At 38.5% G+C, this 18,694-nt stretch overlaps 2 protein-coding genes across 2 annotated transcripts; one reads left to right on the plus strand and one right to left on the minus strand.

Moving 5' to 3' along the window:
• Nucleotides 1–1,316: 1,316 nt before the first annotated feature.
• Nucleotides 1,317–9,609, plus strand: LOC128317067 (macrophage mannose receptor 1-like). The gene is made up of 4 exons (XM_053233717.1): nucleotides 1,317–2,534; nucleotides 3,043–3,232; nucleotides 8,429–8,795; nucleotides 8,886–9,609. The coding sequence occupies exons 1-3, from the start codon at nucleotides 2,385–2,387 to the stop codon at nucleotides 8,788–8,790; spliced, it is 702 nt and encodes a 233-aa protein (XP_053089692.1). The 5' UTR covers nucleotides 1,317–2,384; the 3' UTR covers nucleotides 8,791–8,795; nucleotides 8,886–9,609.
• Nucleotides 9,610–9,652: 43 nt separating this feature from the next.
• On the minus strand, nucleotides 9,653–18,491 carry LOC128318213 (tripartite motif-containing protein 16-like). Its single transcript, XM_053233715.1, has 6 exons — nucleotides 17,477–18,491; nucleotides 15,550–15,645; nucleotides 14,281–14,511; nucleotides 14,011–14,170; nucleotides 13,603–13,662; nucleotides 9,653–11,113 (listed from the first exon to the last, which is right to left on the minus strand). The coding sequence occupies exons 1-6, from the start codon at nucleotides 18,062–18,064 to the stop codon at nucleotides 10,593–10,595; spliced, it is 1,656 nt and encodes a 551-aa protein (XP_053089690.1). The 5' UTR covers nucleotides 18,065–18,491; the 3' UTR covers nucleotides 9,653–10,592.
• Nucleotides 18,492–18,694: the final 203 nt, after the last annotated feature.

Consider the following 18,694-nt stretch of genomic DNA (forward strand, 5'->3'; position numbering starts at 1 on the left):
TGTGCTATTACGATGTTGGCCATACATCGTAAAATAGAGTATGAATATTGTATTTTGTGGGGTTTCTCATTTAAAACTATGACCATGCTATGGAAGATGATGTTATTTTATTTTAAATAGCTGCTCTGCATGCTGCTAGTGTCCAGTGTATAGGCCACTTTGATTACAGTGACAGTGTGTCAGTGCTCCTAACTGAATGAGGGCTAATTAAACTTTAATTATAATAATACTCACTTTTAATTATGACAATTTTAATTATCATTAAATCCTCTTTAGATCAGGGTTATTTGCATAGAACTACAGTCTGTACTGTTGGATTGTGTCCCCATAGCTGAGAGCCCATACCATAAGCGCTTAAAAATATTCTAAACAAAGTAATAAGGTGATTTAGAAAAAGGTAAAAGAAGAAATGGTGGGGGTTTGAATCCATCCAAGATGAAAAACACTGATAAGCACTACACCAGGAAACGCAGTGTAATATACACAAAGCAAGAGGAAAAACCCAGCGTGTGTTTATAAAAGCTACTGTGCAATGCAAAGAGGCTTAAAAAGTCTAAAAATACATCTCATACTCTAATGTTAGTTTATTCACACAGGTTTTAACAGACATAATTCAGACTAGTGAATAAATAACGTATTGGTGATTATAAGTTGAATCATCTTTTTTTTTTTGCGTATAATACACACATCGACTGCAGAACTGTGTTTTGGTTAATTTGCATTTCGGTCTTTGGAACATCATGGAAAGTGGCACAGAACAAAGTAGGAAGAGCATGAACAAAGAAATAGCTGTGAATGTGAAACTTATCTGAGTTTCAGGAAAGACAGCAGACGCCAGACAGAGACACCAGAGCACCTTTACCGTCACTAACAGGTAAGAAATAACTTTAGAAACTACAAATTTGATGATTTCTTTTTAAATTTCAGTTTAGTAATTCAATTCTTCAAAAAATGTTCTTGAAAACAAACATTATTATATGTCATGTTTATTTGTTTGTTTGTTTATTGATTGATTGATTGATTGATTGATTGAGAAAGTGTTATTAGGAGCCACTTTATCCTGAATGGAACAATAATAAATAACATTTTCCTCTCTGGAAAGTTATCCATTTCTTAAGTGATCCAGAAATCAAATAATTTTTCTCAAAAAAAAAAAAAAAAAAAAAAAATTAGAAATATGACTCTAGTGTATTGACAGAACTGACAAGCTGAATGGGTTATGACTAACACTCAGGAGAAAAAGTATTTAGATGACCATTCAAGTACATTATATTTGAAAACTGATGTTTTTTTTGTTTTTTTTTTTTTCTTGCACCTTGCTTTCAGTTTGCTTCGGATATTTTTAAAACTTTTAAAACACACCTGAGTCACATTTCTGTCTAATGAGCAGGGGTATTTAAGTTCTGTCTCTGGGAGCACTCTTTGTCTTGTGTTTGTCGAGTTCGCTTCATGTTCTTGTTGATCTTGTTCATGTACCTTGTGTGAGTTTTGTATTGCGCTGATTAAACCATACCTGCACTTGCGTCCACCTCAGACTCCAATCCCTGACATTTGTTAGTTTACAGAAACATTCACTTCAGTTTTTCTAAATGCACTGTTTACTATAGAGAAGAGCACACACTATAGAGCAAATCCTGCTCCATTTTTCACTGAGAGATAAGGCAACATAAGAGCGGTGCAGTGAACAGTTTGCTCTTCACTCTGAAACAGTTCCTGTTTGTTACAAATGAAAGGGTGTGTGTTGTATCTCACATAAAAATGCTCACACAGTGAAATGCAATACAGCACAGTGGATGCTTTTAACGGTGGATAATATTCACAGGCCAGAGCTTTCACAAAGGCGTGGACAGGTTAGACCCAGTGACGTCTATTGAGGTGGCATTCTAGGGTGGGATAAAATACTAATACACATCCATAGAAAATAACATAATGTGGCTACCCCTGTGTCTGTGTAAGGACTGAGTAGAATCTCCGTCAGACATAAAAAGCACACAGCTAAGCAGTATTTGTTCTTCGTCTAGCAACAGTTTTAAAGCTACTGTCATTGTTGTCAAAGTGTAGCATAAACTAATTTAATTTAAATGCATTTATTGTCATTAAATGAACATGCACATATGATGTGCATGCTGTTAGCTCTTGTTCTAGAAATTGTACTAATATTTAATGTCTGATTTTTTTTTTCCCCTCTGTTGTTCTCCACAGTTATGGGTTCATCTGTGCACTTCCTTCTGCTTTTCTCAGGTCACTTGAAGCTTTTGTTAATCTGTAAAAGTCTCATCTGTTTCATTATCATACTACTCAGCTCATGAGAGATTCTTATCCCAGCAGGACTGTGGGCTCTCGCTTTATGTGCATCTCGTCAGTTTTATGTGGTGAAAGAGGAAATGAACTGGGCCGAAGCTCAGCAATACTGCAGAGTGAGTTACACTGACCTGGCCACCATCGAGAACAAAGATGAAATGAATGCTGTAAAGGACGTTCTTAACGGGAGCAGAGAAAATTTCTGGATTGGACTGAAGCAGGTTAATAGCACTGTAAGCATTTTAATTATTTCATTAATTTAAATATAATTGTTTAAACACTGAGGATATTTCTGTTTTAATTTTTCCCTTTGAGTAACTTTAAAATAAACAATTTTAACTGATCAGCCAACACTCTACTCTACAAAAGCAATAGCAGGTGTGTATCTGTAAGACTCTGTGTTTAGCTGATCGTTTGATCAAATGTGTTTAAATATTGTACAAATACCTTATAAAACAACTCTAACATTTCAAAACTAGAACTAGACGTTACACTTAACATGTATGTACATACTGAACTACACACTGATTTCAGTTATTTGATATGTAGTATTACTCTATCTTTCATGAATGTTATAAGTTTTCAGATTAAGAGTTAATTGTGATATAAATAAATGCACTTCTTACAGACCTCAAAATAAAAACATTCATTTTAAATCATTTAAACAAACCCACGTTTCTTTAAAACAGTTTTATTAGCTGTGATTGTGACTAATGTGTGGTATTAAATTTTCTTTCCTAGTCCTCGACTGGTAATGACAAGAGGTCCTGGGTCTGGTCAGATAACACTCAGTTCTCATACGAGTACTGGAATGATAACGAGCCAAACAACAATGGGACTGAAAACTGTGTGGAAATCTGGGGACAAAGTGAAAAGAATAAATGGAATGATGCAGAATGCCATTACAAGATCAGATCTGTCTGCTATAAAAGTGAGTAATGTACCAGAACAATTTTTTAAACAGATTTACTGCACAGGTTTAGTTCATTCTCTTTAACAGCTTGTAGTTGGAGCTGGTGGAACTGAGATGCACATTAGCCTTCTGTTTTCATGCAAATGGACAGGCAACTAGTGTACATGTGTTTAAAATCAGCTAAATACTTTATCTGATGGTTATTTGTTTAAATCTTTTCTTTCAAACTATATTTTTATGATTTCTTTTGTCATTTTGCCTGCATTCCTGGCGCTTACAGCTCCTTTTGGTGCTCACTACGATTTATCTCTTCTGGTCTCGATTTCTGCAGCCACATCACGGATGATTTCTTGGTGCCGATTTCTTCCCTTTCTCTGAACACTGTATTCTTTGTATACTGCCCCTGTGGCTAGCGGCTAACAACAGACGTGGAGCCCGTGTGACTGGCATAATGAACTACTCGGCCACTCAACTGATAGAATATAACAACCATAACATTCCATCATGTATATCAGTCATTAAAGAACTTGGACTCCTACGTCGGCCCCGGTATATCCACAGAAGCTCTCGGCGAAAGTTTGCTTACTCCCGGTCTGGTAACGAAATACCTTCCGTTTGGGCAGCTGTGCGCCCTGTCGCATCTCTTCCACGTCATCAGAGAACTGATACTCTGTGGATTAGTAGCACTGGAGATACTGCAACAGCGCCACACATGGAGCCAGACAGAAAACGTGGAGTGGATTTCAGCCTACTTCGGCCAGTACGTAGATTCACTGCTTCATCTAAAATTAAAATTGAACTGTTTAATACACAATCCCTCACAAACAAATCCTGCTTCATACATGATCATATTCGGGACAAAAGTTTGGACATAATGTGCCTCACAGAAACCTGGCATCAACCAGATGTTTTTTCTGTTTTAAATGAGACCTGTCCTCCTGGCTACTGTTATTTCCAAAAAGCTCGTCGCACTGGCCGTGGTGGTGGCCTGGCTGTCATCTACCGCAGTCACCTAGATCTGTCCCCTCTGGCCCTCCCTGAGCTGTCTTCCTTTGAATGTTTGGCATTTAATTGTAAGCCCCCTTTCACAATGAAAGTACTATTAATCTACCGGCCACCCAAACTAAATGCATGCTTCATCTCAGAGTTATACAATTTTCTTTTAACTTTCTGCACAACCTCTTCCAATATAATAATACTTGGAGATTTTAACATTCATGTCAACAACCCATCTTGCCATCTTGCTACAGAATTCCTGCAGTTATTGGATTGCTTAAACCTCAGACAACATGTTGATGTTCCTACACACACTAAAGAGAACATTCTTTATTTGGTCATTACTGAGTCTCCCCTTTTAAATGCACCATTTGTGTATGATCTGGGTGTATCTGACCATAAGGTCATCTCCGTCGAGCTGCCTTTTCTGTCTTCCCACATCAAACCCAAACGTGAAATACGTTTCAGAAATCTGAAAAACATTAACACAGAAAACTTGACCTTAAGCCTTCAACATCTTCATTCTGTAAATGTCTCATCAGTCACTGAATCTGTGGAATCTTATAATAAGATACTGAGCAGCATTTTGGATCTTCATGCACCCATCAAAGTTAGGACAATTGCGTTTTCTCGCTCAGCTCCCTGGTTCACAAGCGATCTACGGAAAATGAAAGCAGCTGGACATGCCATTGAGCGGCGGTATAATGCTTCTGGACTTACTGTTCACAAGCTGGCCTATCGGGACCACCAAAAAGCTTATTTGAAGTCCGTCAAAGAAGCACGGTCACAGTACTATTCAAATATTATTCACAATAGTTCTGGCAATTCCAAACAGTTGTTCTCCACCATAAATCACCTCCTTAAACCTCAAATTGCTCCACTCACAGGAGCTACAGAGGAACAATGCAACGATTTTATGACCTTTTTTAAAACCAAAATTGATAAAATTCACTCCTCTTTTTATGTTCCCTCCTCCTTGTCTGCCCCAACTGCTGACCCGCAGTCTGATATTTCGATCCTGCTTTGCTGCTTCCCAGAAGTTACTCAATATGAGGTCGAAGACACCATCAGGGGGATGAGATCCTCCACATGTGCCCTCGACCCTTTTCCTACACCTCTGTTGAAAGCAAATATTTCTGCCATCAGTCCCCTTATCACCATGATAATAAACCAATCCCTTCAGACTGGCCATGTACCGTCTGCCTTGAAAACGGCCATAATCAGACCATTACTTAAGAAACCCTCAATTGATCCTCAAATCTTTGCTAACTATAGGCCCATATCCAACCTGCCATTTCTCTCTAAGGTTCTGGAGAAAGTAGTTGCCAGCCACCTTCAAGACCACCTCAAACACAATAACATTTTTGAAAAGTTTCAGTCTGGTTTCCTTTCCGCTCACAGCACGGAAACAGCCTTAGTGAGAGTCACAAATGACCTGCTGATGACAGCTGATGCTGGTTCACCATCACTTCTTGTCCTTTTGGATCTTTCTGCAGCGTTCGACACCGTTGATCACGGTATACTTCTCAACAGGCTACACCACTCCGTTGGACTTAATAACACTGTCTTGCGTTGGTTTGAGTCATACCTTGCAGACAGATCTGAATTTGTGGCCATGGGAAGCTCAAGGTCCCGTTCACATGCTGTTAGATGCGTTCCACAGGGATCAGTTCTTGGACCTATTTTATTCATTCTTTACATGCTCCCCCTTGGCAAAGTCATCAGTCGCTTGGGAATTTCTTTCCATTGTTACGCTGATGATACACAACTATATATGAAAACTGATGCTCACTCATCATCATCATCGTCATCATCATCATCAACTTTAACTACACTCACTGCCTGTCTGGAGGAGATAAGGGCTTGGATGAATCATAACTTTCTCCAGTTGAACAGCTCAAAAACAGATGCCATCCTCATTGGTTCCCCTCATCAGATCAGAACATCTACCATAACTTGTATTACATTCTCTGGCCAGGACATCCCCCTATCACCATTAGTTACAAATCTTGGTGTTAGGTTTGACCCTCATTTAACCTCTGAGGCTCACATTAAACATCTTTGCAAAACATAATTTCATCACCTCAGGAATATAGCCAGACTCCGTCCTACACTCTCCCTACATGATGCTGAGAAACTCGTCCACGCCTCTGTCTCCTCCAGACTGGACTACTGCAACTCTCTTCTCATCGGGATCCCTAGCAAGAGCATCCAGAAACTCCAGCACATACAGAATAGTGCCGCTAGGTTCCTGATGAGAGTGCGTAAATACGAACACATCACACCAATTCTTCAATCATTACACTGGCTTCCCATTTCCGCCCGGATTGAATACAAGGTCTCCCTCCTCACACATCAGTGCATCTATGGCAACGCCCCCACTTACCTTAAAGAACTCCTCACCCCACAGATTTCAGCACGTCCCCTCCGCTCTACAAACACTCATCGTCTCCTCCCCCCTAGGACTAAAACCCGCACCATTGGGGATCGAGCCTTTTGCGCCGCTGCTCCTCGCCTGTGGAACGCCCTCCCTGAACATCTGAGGGCTCCACAAATGACTGATGGTTTTAAAAGGGGTCTAAAAACGTACCTTTTTAAAAAGTGTTTTAATATTTAGTTTAAATTTCTGTGCTAATCTCAGTTGGCAGCTGGTTTTAATTGCTGTATGTTATTATGACTCTTTTCTGTAGCACTTTGAGATTTTCTTTAAAATGTAAAGTGCTTTATAAATAAAATGTATTATTATTTTATCTCATACTTGTTTTTCATTTATGAACTATTTTATATGATTTATTCTGTTTTTATTTTATTCTTGCTTTTCCCATGTTGTTTCTTAATATTTTATATTTACATTTACAGCATTTTTCTAGAGACCGTTAGTCAGAGAGACTTACAGAAGTGCCTGGCAGTCTCCATCCTATTTATATATTAGTTATATATTAGTATTATCGCTGGTCATACTATGTCCCTATTTCGAATTTTTACATGTTTGAGCTGTCTTTTTTGTATGGAAAAACTGTGCAAATAAATATTATTCTTAATTAATAATAGAAATAATGTTTTTATAATTATTACCATTGTTGTTGTTAAACAATAATAATATTTATATTCATTATTATTAAAATAATTATTAGTAATTATTAATTTATTATTATTAGTAGTAGTAGTAATTGTTAATTTATTTTTATTATCATTACTATTATTATTATTGACTGATTGGGGAGGGTCTAAGGAACATTCTCACCAAATTTGGGCCAAGTGCTGACAACGCTCTAGCGCCCCCATTGGGTCAAATTTGGGCCTAATTTGGAAGTACTTTTATGGTCATAACTTTTGAATCGCGTGTCCAAAATTTAAAACGCTGGATTCTCTGGGTCGAGACGAGTTCAATGCACCCTATGACGTCAATTTCCACCTAATCAGATTTTCAGTCATCTTGGATTTTGTCAAAAACTGTTTTTTTGCTACTCGTCATACAAATTTTGTCCCATCATCACCAAATACGGAAAACATCATCTTCAGAGAAAGCCTCACAAAAATTTACCAAAAAATTTTGAATATCCCAAACGATTTGGGCCAATGAATCTGATGACGAAGCCACCAAACAGGAAGCGAGGCTGTATCTCATCAATGACCTTGCACACTGATATACATCTTGGTAGGCATCTTCAGGACCACACTCTGAGACTACGCAACAAATTTTGTGCCAGCGCCACCTACTGGTTAAATGTTACAATAAAATGGCGAAAATGCTTACATCTAAGTGCCATTTTTGCTACTCCTCCTCCAAATTTTGTCCAATATTCACCAGTTTTGGCTCACATCATCTTGAGGCCTGTCTAAACAAAAGTTATCAAAGGGACGCTGATATTCAAAACCGTTCTCCCATAAATGACTGGCAAATGCGTGAAACTACAAATCATTCTTCAATCCCTTTGCCTATAGTTATGCCTCTGCTTTCCTTTGATTTCTTATGCGACAATTGGAGGACATCTGTGAATGTATGAGTGCTTGGCCCTCAAAAATGTTGCTTGCAGCTTTAATTATTATTATTATTATTATTATTATTATAGAAAAAAAGCCTGAATTTGGACAAAAGGTTTAAACAGGAAAATACCTAAAGATGCCTAAAAAGGACACTATCAAAACATAAAACCCACAAATATTTAACTACCTAAAATGATTTTTTTTATATACATCTTTCATCTCTCGTTGCAGAACGAACTCCACTCATCGTGATTGCTGAGAAGAAGACGTGGAAAGAAGCCCTGAAGTTCTGCAGACAGAATCACGTGGACCTGGTTTCTGTTTACTCGCAGGAAATGCAGGACTGGGTGGAAGTAGTCACTAAAAATGCCTCCACTAACATGTGGATTGGCCTTCGTCACACCTGCGCTCTGGGCTTCTGGTACTGGGTGAGAGGAGAGATGATCTGCTACCAAAACTGGGCTCCAGGTAACGGAACCGGAGTGGAGGATTGTGGTGATGTGGAGAGAACCGGAGCGGTGCTGTCTGAGAGTAAGAAGTGGGTCAGCCTGCCACAGACTGACGAACTCTCCTTCATCTGTATCACCTTCTAGTGGAGGTCAGAGATCTCTACATTTCTCACTAATTAAAATTATTCATAGAGAAATGAGACTCATGACTCAAGATTCATGTTCTTTATTTTTTATAGGCTACGAGAAGTGGACGCATGGAATTCAGCTGGATCCTCGTAGTTCAGGACCAGACATTTCTTTCTCTATTTGCAAGTACAACAATTAATTGATGAATTTCAGAATAATGTTGAGTTTCTTTATGGTGTTGGTGTTGGTCTTATGGTGTATGGCTTTTACTCCAAAATAGCTATTTGTATCTTTACTGTTAGCTCTGTTAGCTACTAAAACTAGACTATGTGAGGCTTTTTGTTCCCATGGGCTTTGTTTTATTAGCAGTAATATGTTGCTTAGCTGTTTTATGTGTTATGTACAGGCATACCCTGTACAAAGTGTGAATGTTTTATTTTGTGCATTAAAATTAAGCTGCACAATAAAATGAAAATGTCACAGTTGATATTTCTCACTTTGACAATCTACTTCAGTGTAACTAGCTACTTTATCAACACAGTGGTATTGATCATTGAAATCATGAGCGGCTTGTAGCCTGACAAGTTACAACTGCAATGTAGCTTCCCCAACACTGTTGATGTGTAAATTGCTGTTCTTTGCTAAGCTTTTATCATCAATCACAAATAAATAAAGTAACCGGAGACTTTGTTTATGGTTTTTAATTCATTTTTTATGTATCAGAATTACACTACATGGCCAAAAGTATGTGCACACCTGACCACACACCCACTGAAGTTCAGGAGTTTACGGACTTTTGGCTATAGAGTATACATTTAACATCATATTTAACAAATTTAATAAGACGGTGTACATGTAGAATTTTTCCTGAATTCTTGTCAACCTGTTGTGCATCTTTTACATCCAGCATCGACAACGGAATTTTTTTTTATTTTCTGCTAGAGGTTTCAGAGAACCCTTGGGATTAAAAGAGCATGTCCTGCTTGTTTTATAGAAGTCTACTGATGTGATTTCCATGTTTGCTTTTGCTAACTAAAGTTAGTTTTTGCAAACTAAAAACCTGAAGTTATAATCTTGTCTTATTCCAAAGTAAAGAATTTAGGAGCTTTACAGCAGTGGGGGTGAATACTTATGGACAATGGTTTTGCAAGATATGACGACAAATTTATTTTATGTACGAATCCTCCTTTTTACTGCTATGGACGTGAAGTAAAGTTTGGAAGCAAGTTTGGGAAGGTTTGGCTGCATGTCATACTGCATGTGTAGGAAAAATCTTAAGCTCTTAATGAACACTTTTTGTTGTTTCCGGTTGAAAAACACTCACTGTGTCTCAGTCCTATCCTGCCGACAACACCGCTTGTTGGATTGTGACGTCTATTTCTTCTTAATAAAGATGTGAGCAGCTGCAAACTTGGAAAAGAGGAATAGTTTTTATTGAAGCTTCATTCATGTGCATACACACTCATCTGCCCACATACGGAGGAGAACTTTCTCAACTCACCTTTCCTAGACTTCTAACCTAAGGTTAGCGCAAAGATAAAACTGTCTCTTTAGCCCAAATACATTCAGATACCAAAAGCAAATACATTCCTGTACACGATATGTGTCCACTGAGGAGATTTTCATTAACGCATGGATCTTGAGAAATGATTAAAAGGCCCCAGTAAGTCTGAAAGCTAAATTCCATGCCGTATGGATAATATCAAAAAGTAACAAGAATAATGAAAAAACGTAATTATTCTTCAGCGTTAATGATTTCTCATCCCTTCTAGTCAAACATGTTTATTTCATAAATGTATCTGCTAATTACAGTTTAATTACAGTTTAATAGTTGATCCTGAACAAACCACAAACCCGGGATAAAGAGGCTGAGTGAATGTGGTGTGAACTCTGTGGAGGAGCTTCATCGTGTCAGAGACGCTGTAGAAGGACAGAGTTCCTGCCCTGTGATCCACATACACTCCTATCCTAGAGGAGCTCAGTATTACTGGGATTTTAATTTCTTTTTTAATGTGTCTGAACACGTAGCAGGAAGGATAGCAAAACAATCTCCAGGACTGCTCGTTTCGGCCAAACAAACATTCAGTACCTTTTCCTTTCCGGCTGATGTTTTTATATGACACCGCTATAGAAACGCCATGACGTCCGCTCCACTCGACCTCCCAGTAACACCGTCCACACACACCCTCTTTACACAAAACTTGGAGATAATAGTCAAATCTGTCTGGATGAACAGAATATGATTGAGCTGTTTCACTGCAGGTCACCACTGTGTTCCTCTCAGACAGACAGAGGTGTTTATTTACTGTGTTGGGATCCAGTGTGAACTGACAGGAGTCTGATGGAGATGAAACACAATGGGCCTCATTTATCAAGCTGGATACAAACAAATTTATTCATAAATCATTTGCAGGCTCATTTACAAAAGAAATATGGTATTCATGAATATTCAGTTGGTTCAGAAACAAATGAGTTTTTTTTGTAAATTTGCACCTGAGGTTAGTGTAAATTTACATATAAAAGGAGACTCAGTGATGTGAACATCGATTAATTGGCTTCAAAACGTATAACTGGTGATGAGTTACTGCGAGTTTACAGTCAGGTCCATAAATATTGGGACATCGACACAATTCTAACATTTTTGGCTCTATACACCACCACAATGGATTTCAAATGAAACGAACAAGATGTGCTTTAACTGCAGACTGTCAGCTTTAATTTGAGGGTATTTACATCCAAATCAGGTGAACGGTGTAGGAATTACAACAGTTTGCATATGTGCCTCCCACTTGTTAAGGGACCAAAAGTGATGGGACAGAATAATAATCATAAATCATACTTTCACTTTTTAATACTTGGTTGCAAATCCTTTGCAGTCAATTACAGCCGGAAGTCTGGAACGCGTAGACATCACCAGACGCTGGGTTTCATCCCTGGTGATGCTCTGCCAGGCCTCTACTGCAACTGTCTTCAGTTCCTGCTTGTTCTTGGGGCATTTTTCCTTCAGTTTTGTCTTCAGCAAGTGAAATGCATGCTCAATCGGATTCAGGTCAGGTGATTGACCTGGCCATTGCATAACAGTCCACTTCTTTCCCTTCAAAAACTCTTTGGTTGCTTTTGCAGTATGCTTTGGGTCATTGTCCATCTGCACTGTGAAGCGCCGTCCAATGAGTTCTGAAGCATTTGGCTGAATGTGAGCAGATAACATTGCCCGAAACACTTCAGAATTCATCCTGCTGCTTTTGTCAGCAGTCACATCATCAATAAATACAAGAGAACCAGTTCCATTGGCAGCCGTACATGCCCACGCCATGACACTACCACCACCATGCTTCACTGATGAGGTGGTATGCTTAGGATCATGAGCAGTTCCGTTCCTTCTCCATACTCTTCTCTTCCCATCACTCTGGTACAAGTTGATCTTGGTCTCATCTGTCCATAGGATGTTGTTCCAGAACTGTGAAGGCTTTTTTAGATGTCATTTGGCAAACTCTAATCTGGCCTTCCTGTTTTTGAGGCTCACCAATGGTTTACATCTTGTGGTGAACCCTCTGTATTCACTCTGGTGAAGACTTCTCTTGATTGTTGACTTTGACACACATACACCTACCTCCTGGAGAGTGTTCTTGATCTGGCCAAATGTTGTGAAGGGTGTTTTCTTCGGTCATCCACCACAGTTGTTTTCCGTGGTCTTCCGGGTCTTTTGGTGTTGCTGAGCTCACAGGTGCGTTCCTTCTTTTTATGAATGTTCCAAACAGTTGTTTTGGCCACGCCTAATGTTTTTGCTATCTCTCTGATGGGTTTGTTTTGTTTTTTCAGCCTAATGATGGCTTGCTTCACTGATAGTGACAGCTCTTTGGATCTCATCTTGAGAGTTGACAGCAACAGATTCCAAATGCAAATAGCACACTTGAAATGAACTCTGGACCTTTTATCTGCTCATTGTAATTGGGATAATGAGGGAATAACACACACCTGGCCATGGAACAGCTGAGAAGCCAATTGTCCCATCACTTTTGGTCCCTTAACAAGTGGGAGGCACATATGCAAACTGTTGTAATTCCTACACCGTTCACCTGATTTGGATGTAAATACTCTCAAATTAAAGCTGACAGTCTGCAGTTAAAGCACATCTTGTTCGTTTCATTTGAAATCCATTGTGGTGGAGTATAGAGCCAAAAATGTTAGAATTGTGTCGATGTCCCAATATTTATGAACCTGACTGTATGTACACTGGCAAAATTAAATCACATATTTCAATTACACACAACAATTTAAAAGTGATTCCAAAATAAGCCCTAAATTAAGACAAAAAAGTCTAGCCTTTCAATTAGGACAAAAGTAATGGCGCACTCTAAAATCAGGAAGAGTTAGTGTGTGTCTATGATAGCTCATGTGCTGCAATTACTGAGCTTCATTACTAGAAGTTTTAACGCACATCATACGTAGGAGGTGCTCTTTCACCGTTTAGTTGTCACTTTGTCATTTTCAGCTGTATGTGAGCTTCATCTTTTATGGAGTTTTGTTGGCGTCACTAAATGTAAATGACCTTTGATGTGAACATTCTTGGTATTTTGTCATTGATTGGCATCTGGTGGGAATATTTCCTCCTCTTTAGCCAAAAATTATTTAGACACAACTTTACTAAAAGATAAATGACACCCAATCATGGAATTTGAAATTTTAAATTTAAGCACAACATTAATGTAAACCTTACTTTATTAAATAAATACAAATGTGGTCCCTAGAATCTCATTGTTCCTGTGTGCTTAATAGCATGTACCGTATACTGTATGTGTTTGTGTTGTGCTGAAGAAAGAAACTTACACTGTAGAAACTCTTCTCTGCTTTTGGGTTCAGGAAGTGGAATAATCTGGATTTCTTTTACTGCAACAGAAACATGATTAAACAAAATTACAGTATAGTAATTATTATCAATATTTTTTGATGATTTATATACTTGCTTATTTACTATTCCTACACTCTTAGGGGAAAAAGGGGTTAAATTTAGCACGCTTTAAAGGATTTTCAGGTTTTTCTTCTGGAGGAACCCTCATAGTTTCTACATAGAACCCTATTTACCTTACAGAAAAGACTTCATGTAGAACCCCTTCAGAAGGTCAAACCACGAACCATCTAAAGGACTATTACTATTACTAATCCTAGTGCATGAAAGTCTCAACATTCTCACCAGAACAAATTTCTTTGTCATTCCAGAAAATTCCAGCAATCTACCTGCATTTGATACCATTCTGAACTCCTCATAGCAGAATTTTTCCACGTTGTCCCTCAGTTGAGACACAAATGCTGTTACATCCTCAAGAGAGAGGAAAGGACTGAGCCTGATGGAGTGTAAGTCTGCAGATCCAGGAGTGTCCACAAGAGACGGGAAACTCTACAGTGAAAACCAAAGAAATGAAAGATATAGACATTGTCAAGATACACATCAGTGTGTGTGTGTGTGTGTGTATGTGTGTGTAAAATTCTGTCACACAGTGCTGTTACCTGGAGAAAATGGATGGGATCTGTGTGTGAAAGCCTCTCCATCTCAGCGTCTCTCTTCTTCAGCTCTGCAATCTCCTGCTCCAGTTGCTTCATGACTTCTTCAGCTCGACCCACTGCAGCTTTCTCCTGAGCTCTGATCAGCCGTGTCACCTCACTGCGTCTTCTCTCAATGGATTTGATCAGATCAGTAAAGATCCTCTCACTTTCCTGCACTGTTCTTTGTGCAGAGCGCTGTTAGGAGACCAAGAAAAAGAGATGAAGCAAATCTAAAGCCGATAAAATATACAGAATTGCATCTGTAATCTGGAACATATTAATCATTACCATTATAATTCACTAGACTTTGTGAATAATATTTTTAATTCTTGTTATGAATAAGAATCGTGTCTAAAATGGTAGCGATTTCTTTTTTGTCAAATAAGTTTTTTATTCAGTCATCGAATAACCTTACAATAATCACAAGTTCCAGTAGTAATTTTCTTATATGCACACAAACTTACAAATAAAATAAATAAATAAATAAGTAAATTAAAAAAACACCATGTAACACCCCTTCCCCAGCCTGTTAATATAAGATACAGTGACATTCAAAACAGCTTTTAAGTTACAATACATTGCATTAAGGAATAGAATTCCTCTTGAGGTAACAGAAGAAAGGGTCCCAAATCTTGTGAAACTGTCCAATGTTGCCTTTTAAAAGATATCTGATTCGCTCCAAGTGCAGAGTAGATATCAGCTCCTCAAGCCATATTGTGGCAGCAGGAGGATTAACCTTTTTCCAGAACAGTAATAACAGTTTCTTGGCTGTTATCAAACAATATGTAAGGAATTTCTGTTGAGCACTGTTCAATGAATATGTATAATTAGAATGTCCTAATATAATGAGCACTGGGTCTGGATCCAAGTTTACATTAAGGACATCTGAAAGCACTTTAAAAACCTCACACCAGAATCCCTGTATTTTATGACAGAATATAAAATTATGAGTTAAAAATCAGCATCCTCTGATTTGTACTTATCACAAATAGGAGAGACATTGGGGAAAATCCTATGTAATTTCTTTTTAGAAAAGTATAATCTGTGTAGAACCTTAAATTGAATGAGGCATAATCTAGTGTTGACCGATTGCTTATCAATATCCTCCAAGCCACTCTGCCAAATCTCATGGTAGCGATTTCTGACTGTTCTCAGGAAGTAACTGCCTGGTAGATTCTGACTGGAGGAGAATCCTGAAAAACAGGGTAGTTCTTCCCCTAAATCTAAACTCACCTCATAAAACTCCACAGCTTCTGTTAGCTCCTGATGCTCCTTCACTCTATCCAAGATTCTCTGTTGGCATTTTCTCTGCGTCTTCAACAGCTGCTTCTAGATAAAAAACAAAACTCACAATTCAGTTAATTCCAGTGTGGTGGAAGTTAAAAATCTAAGAGATAGGATGGAGCAGCCATTAACTGCACTTCTCCCTATGACCACAAGAGGTCAACCCTGCTAAAGTGCTCTGAACTGCCTGCACACCAGTTTGCAATTCACTTCATTTTGTTTGTCTGCTTCAACTGCCTGTTAGATTGCACTTTTCATGAAGTCTTGCCACTGGTTACTGCATGCCTGAGCCTTGAATGTCTAACTTGTAGTGATGGTGAGACAAAGCTTCATGAAGTCTTGAAGCTTTGCACTTTCAGCCATCTCCTGCTCCATCCACAGTGTGGAAACGAATGATACTGCAGGTCTTTCATACCTGCGTCTGTAAGGTTTTATCACCACTGCTCTCAACAGACTGCCACACCACCATTCTGGCCAATTCATCCAGCCAGTGTGTATTCATTCAGCATTAGGACTCATTCTACAGTCACTGATATAGTTGTATACTACACAAACCCTAGGTCTAAGCAGTACTTTTACCTTTGTCCTTTGCACATGTGACAAAAACCCGGTATATTGCACAAGCTCTTTTGTTCACTCTCTTGATGATTTAACACTTTTCTGTATATGTCGTGCTGCTATAACTTGTGTTCTTGCACATGGACAATCCTCTGATATACTGCACTGGTATCATGCTGCTACTTTTCATTTTTATTTCTACACACATAATGCATGTGCATCTCATGCTGCTACCTTTCAATTTGTATACTTGTATCATACTGACACTGCTATTATCAATGTTCAGTATTCTCACTATACTTGTCGTGTCATTTCCTGCCTTAAGGGGTTAATAATATGAACCTAACTATCCCTTCCCTTCCCTTCCTTGGCCTAATGTGTTGAAAATGGTTCATTTCTGGAGGCTTCAAGTGTCCACTAGAGGCCACTAGTAGTCAAAACATCTAGGCCTGTGTAGCATTTAAAACCTTCTATCAGTAAAGACCAAAAAGAACCAAATGGCAGATGAAAACCATGTCAAATAAAGAAATTGCGTATATTATGTTTTATCATAGCCTTTACACTAACTTTTAATGATATTGTATGTAGTATTGATATGGAGCTTCACTGGAAAGTACCCTAGCTTCTTGACATACACACTGAAGCTCGAATATTCAGCATAACTTCACTACTAACTTGCATTCCCTGTGTATCACTTGTTTCTGGATGAATGTTTTTGAACCTGCTTGCCCTTTTTTTTGCCCAGTAGTGTTTGACCATTGCCTGGATATTCTACACTGAATCAGCCTTGCCTCAGATATTTCTGTAAACTGACTTCTGGACTGTTTGATTTTGATTCGGATAGTCTGATTTCTGCAGCTGTGCAAAATGGAGCCATTGTTGTAAATGAGGATTAGCCTCATTTTTTTCATTGTAAATAAATATGCAAGTTTATCTTAATTGTGTTATCTCTAGTGCTCAAATTGTTTAGGAAAAATATTGTTTTGATATGAGAAGCATAGCTGTACAGGAAAACCCAACACTAATATGTATTCATACAATATAGCTATAATTAAATACATTGGGCAACTTTCACTGATACACTACTATCATAATATTTTGTAAAAAAGAAAATCAACATATTGTGCATTTTCTTTGCATTTTCTGAAAGGGAGAATTATAGCACTGTTAAACACCCTAATGCAATAGTGATGAAAATGCAGTTCTGCTTTGCTCAGAAAGGTTGCCTTTCATTTTAAAAAGTTTCAGGTCCTAGAACATTCCCACCTCTATGCTAACCAACACTTCACATAAACAGTGGAAAATGTTTTTTTTTTACCTGTTTCTCAGCTCTTTCTGCTGCAGCTGATACTGTATCATGTCCTTTATGTTTATCTAACATACACAACATGCAGATACACTGCTGGTGAGTGCGACAGTAAACCTCCAGCAGTTTGTCATGCTGAGAGCAGATCTGCTCCTGGAGTCGTCTGGAGGCTTCGACCAGCTTGTGCTTCTTAAAGGCAGGAGATTCATAGTGAGGCTGGAGGTGAGTTTCACAGAAAGAGGCCAGACACACCAGACAGGACTTGATGGCTTTGGAGTTTCTCCCAGTGCAGGAATCACATTTCACAGCTTCACTTACAGTTGAACACTGAGCAGGACGTGTAGCTCGGAGTTCTGTCTTTAGTTTCTCAGTAACTTCAGCCAGAATGGCATTTTTACTCACAAGAGGTCTTGGAGTGAAGGTTTCTTTACACTGAGGACAGCTATAGACTCCCTTCTGATCCTCCTGATCCCAGCAGCCATTAATACACACCATACAGAAACTGTGTCCACAGAGAATAGTCACTGGATCCTTGAGTAGATCCAGACAGATTGAACAGCTGAACTGATCCTGAGCCACTGAAATATTAGTCTCTGCCATTTTATTTTGCTCAGGTATACAGAAAAAGAAAAGACATACGATATGTCAATCAAAAAGTAACAAGAAGGTCGAAAAATCTTGAGACAGCTAAGTCAGTTTCACACACACCGAGGGAAATGATCAGTTTTAGTTTCATTTCTGTTGAAGTGAACAGGAGTGGCTAAGAGCAAGAGGGAGAGGGAGTGGAGAGAAAGGGCTGGAGGAAATGGGAGAGTGTGTGTCTCTACCAGAAAATAGGAAGTACAAATATCCACTGTGTGTCTGCTCGGCCTGTAAGACTGCATACTGCTCATAAAGAGCACACACCTGCTGTAGCTAACTCATTAACTGTGTCTATTAAGGAGCTGAATAGCTTACCAGATTTTTTTTTTTTTTTGTCTTATCTTACAGGTAAAAATCCAATTATATGACATATGACAGGTGAAGTACTGAACATAAACAAACACCAATTTCATGTTCATATCAGAAGATATATAAAATTAAATCAAAGGACCAGATGGGCAGGGTCAGTTGTAACTTCACAATTCATTATGTCTGTGGGAGATATAAGTATCATTTTTGCAAATGAGTTTATCATGTAGTCGTGAAATCTTACATATTTATACAACGTTTGATGAAGCACTTTCTTTG

This window comes from Pangasianodon hypophthalmus, chromosome 4, assembly GCF_027358585.1.
Source record: "Pangasianodon hypophthalmus isolate fPanHyp1 chromosome 4, fPanHyp1.pri, whole genome shotgun sequence".
Classification (NCBI taxonomy): Eukaryota; Metazoa; Chordata; class Actinopteri; order Siluriformes; family Pangasiidae; genus Pangasianodon; species Pangasianodon hypophthalmus.

What these genes read in the sequence shown, in the direction of transcription:
- LOC128317067 (XM_053233717.1), top strand. Translation starts at nt 2,385, where the DNA reads ATGAACTGGGCCGAAGCTCAGCAATACTGCAGAGTGAGTTACACTGAC. An exon ending in TGAAGCAGGTTAATAGCACT is followed by an intron (nt 2,535 to 3,042) that starts GTAAGCATTTTA and finishes TTTCTTTCCTAG; the next exon opens with TCCTCGACTGGTAATGACAA. An exon ending in CAGATCTGTCTGCTATAAAA is followed by an intron (nt 3,233 to 8,428) that starts GTGAGTAATGTA and finishes CTCTCGTTGCAG; the next exon opens with AACGAACTCCACTCATCGTG.
- LOC128318213 (XM_053233715.1), bottom strand. Translation starts at nt 18,064, where the DNA reads ATGGCAGAGACTAATATTTCAGTGGCTCAGGATCAGTTCAGCTGTTCA. An exon ending in CAGAAAGAGCTGAGAAACAG is followed by an intron (nt 15,646 to 17,476) that starts GTAAAAAAAAAA and finishes TTTTTTATCTAG; the next exon opens with AAGCAGCTGTTGAAGACGCA. An exon ending in AAGCTGTGGAGTTTTATGAG is followed by an intron (nt 14,512 to 15,549) that starts GTGAGTTTAGAT and finishes GTCTCCTAACAG; the next exon opens with CGCTCTGCACAAAGAACAGT.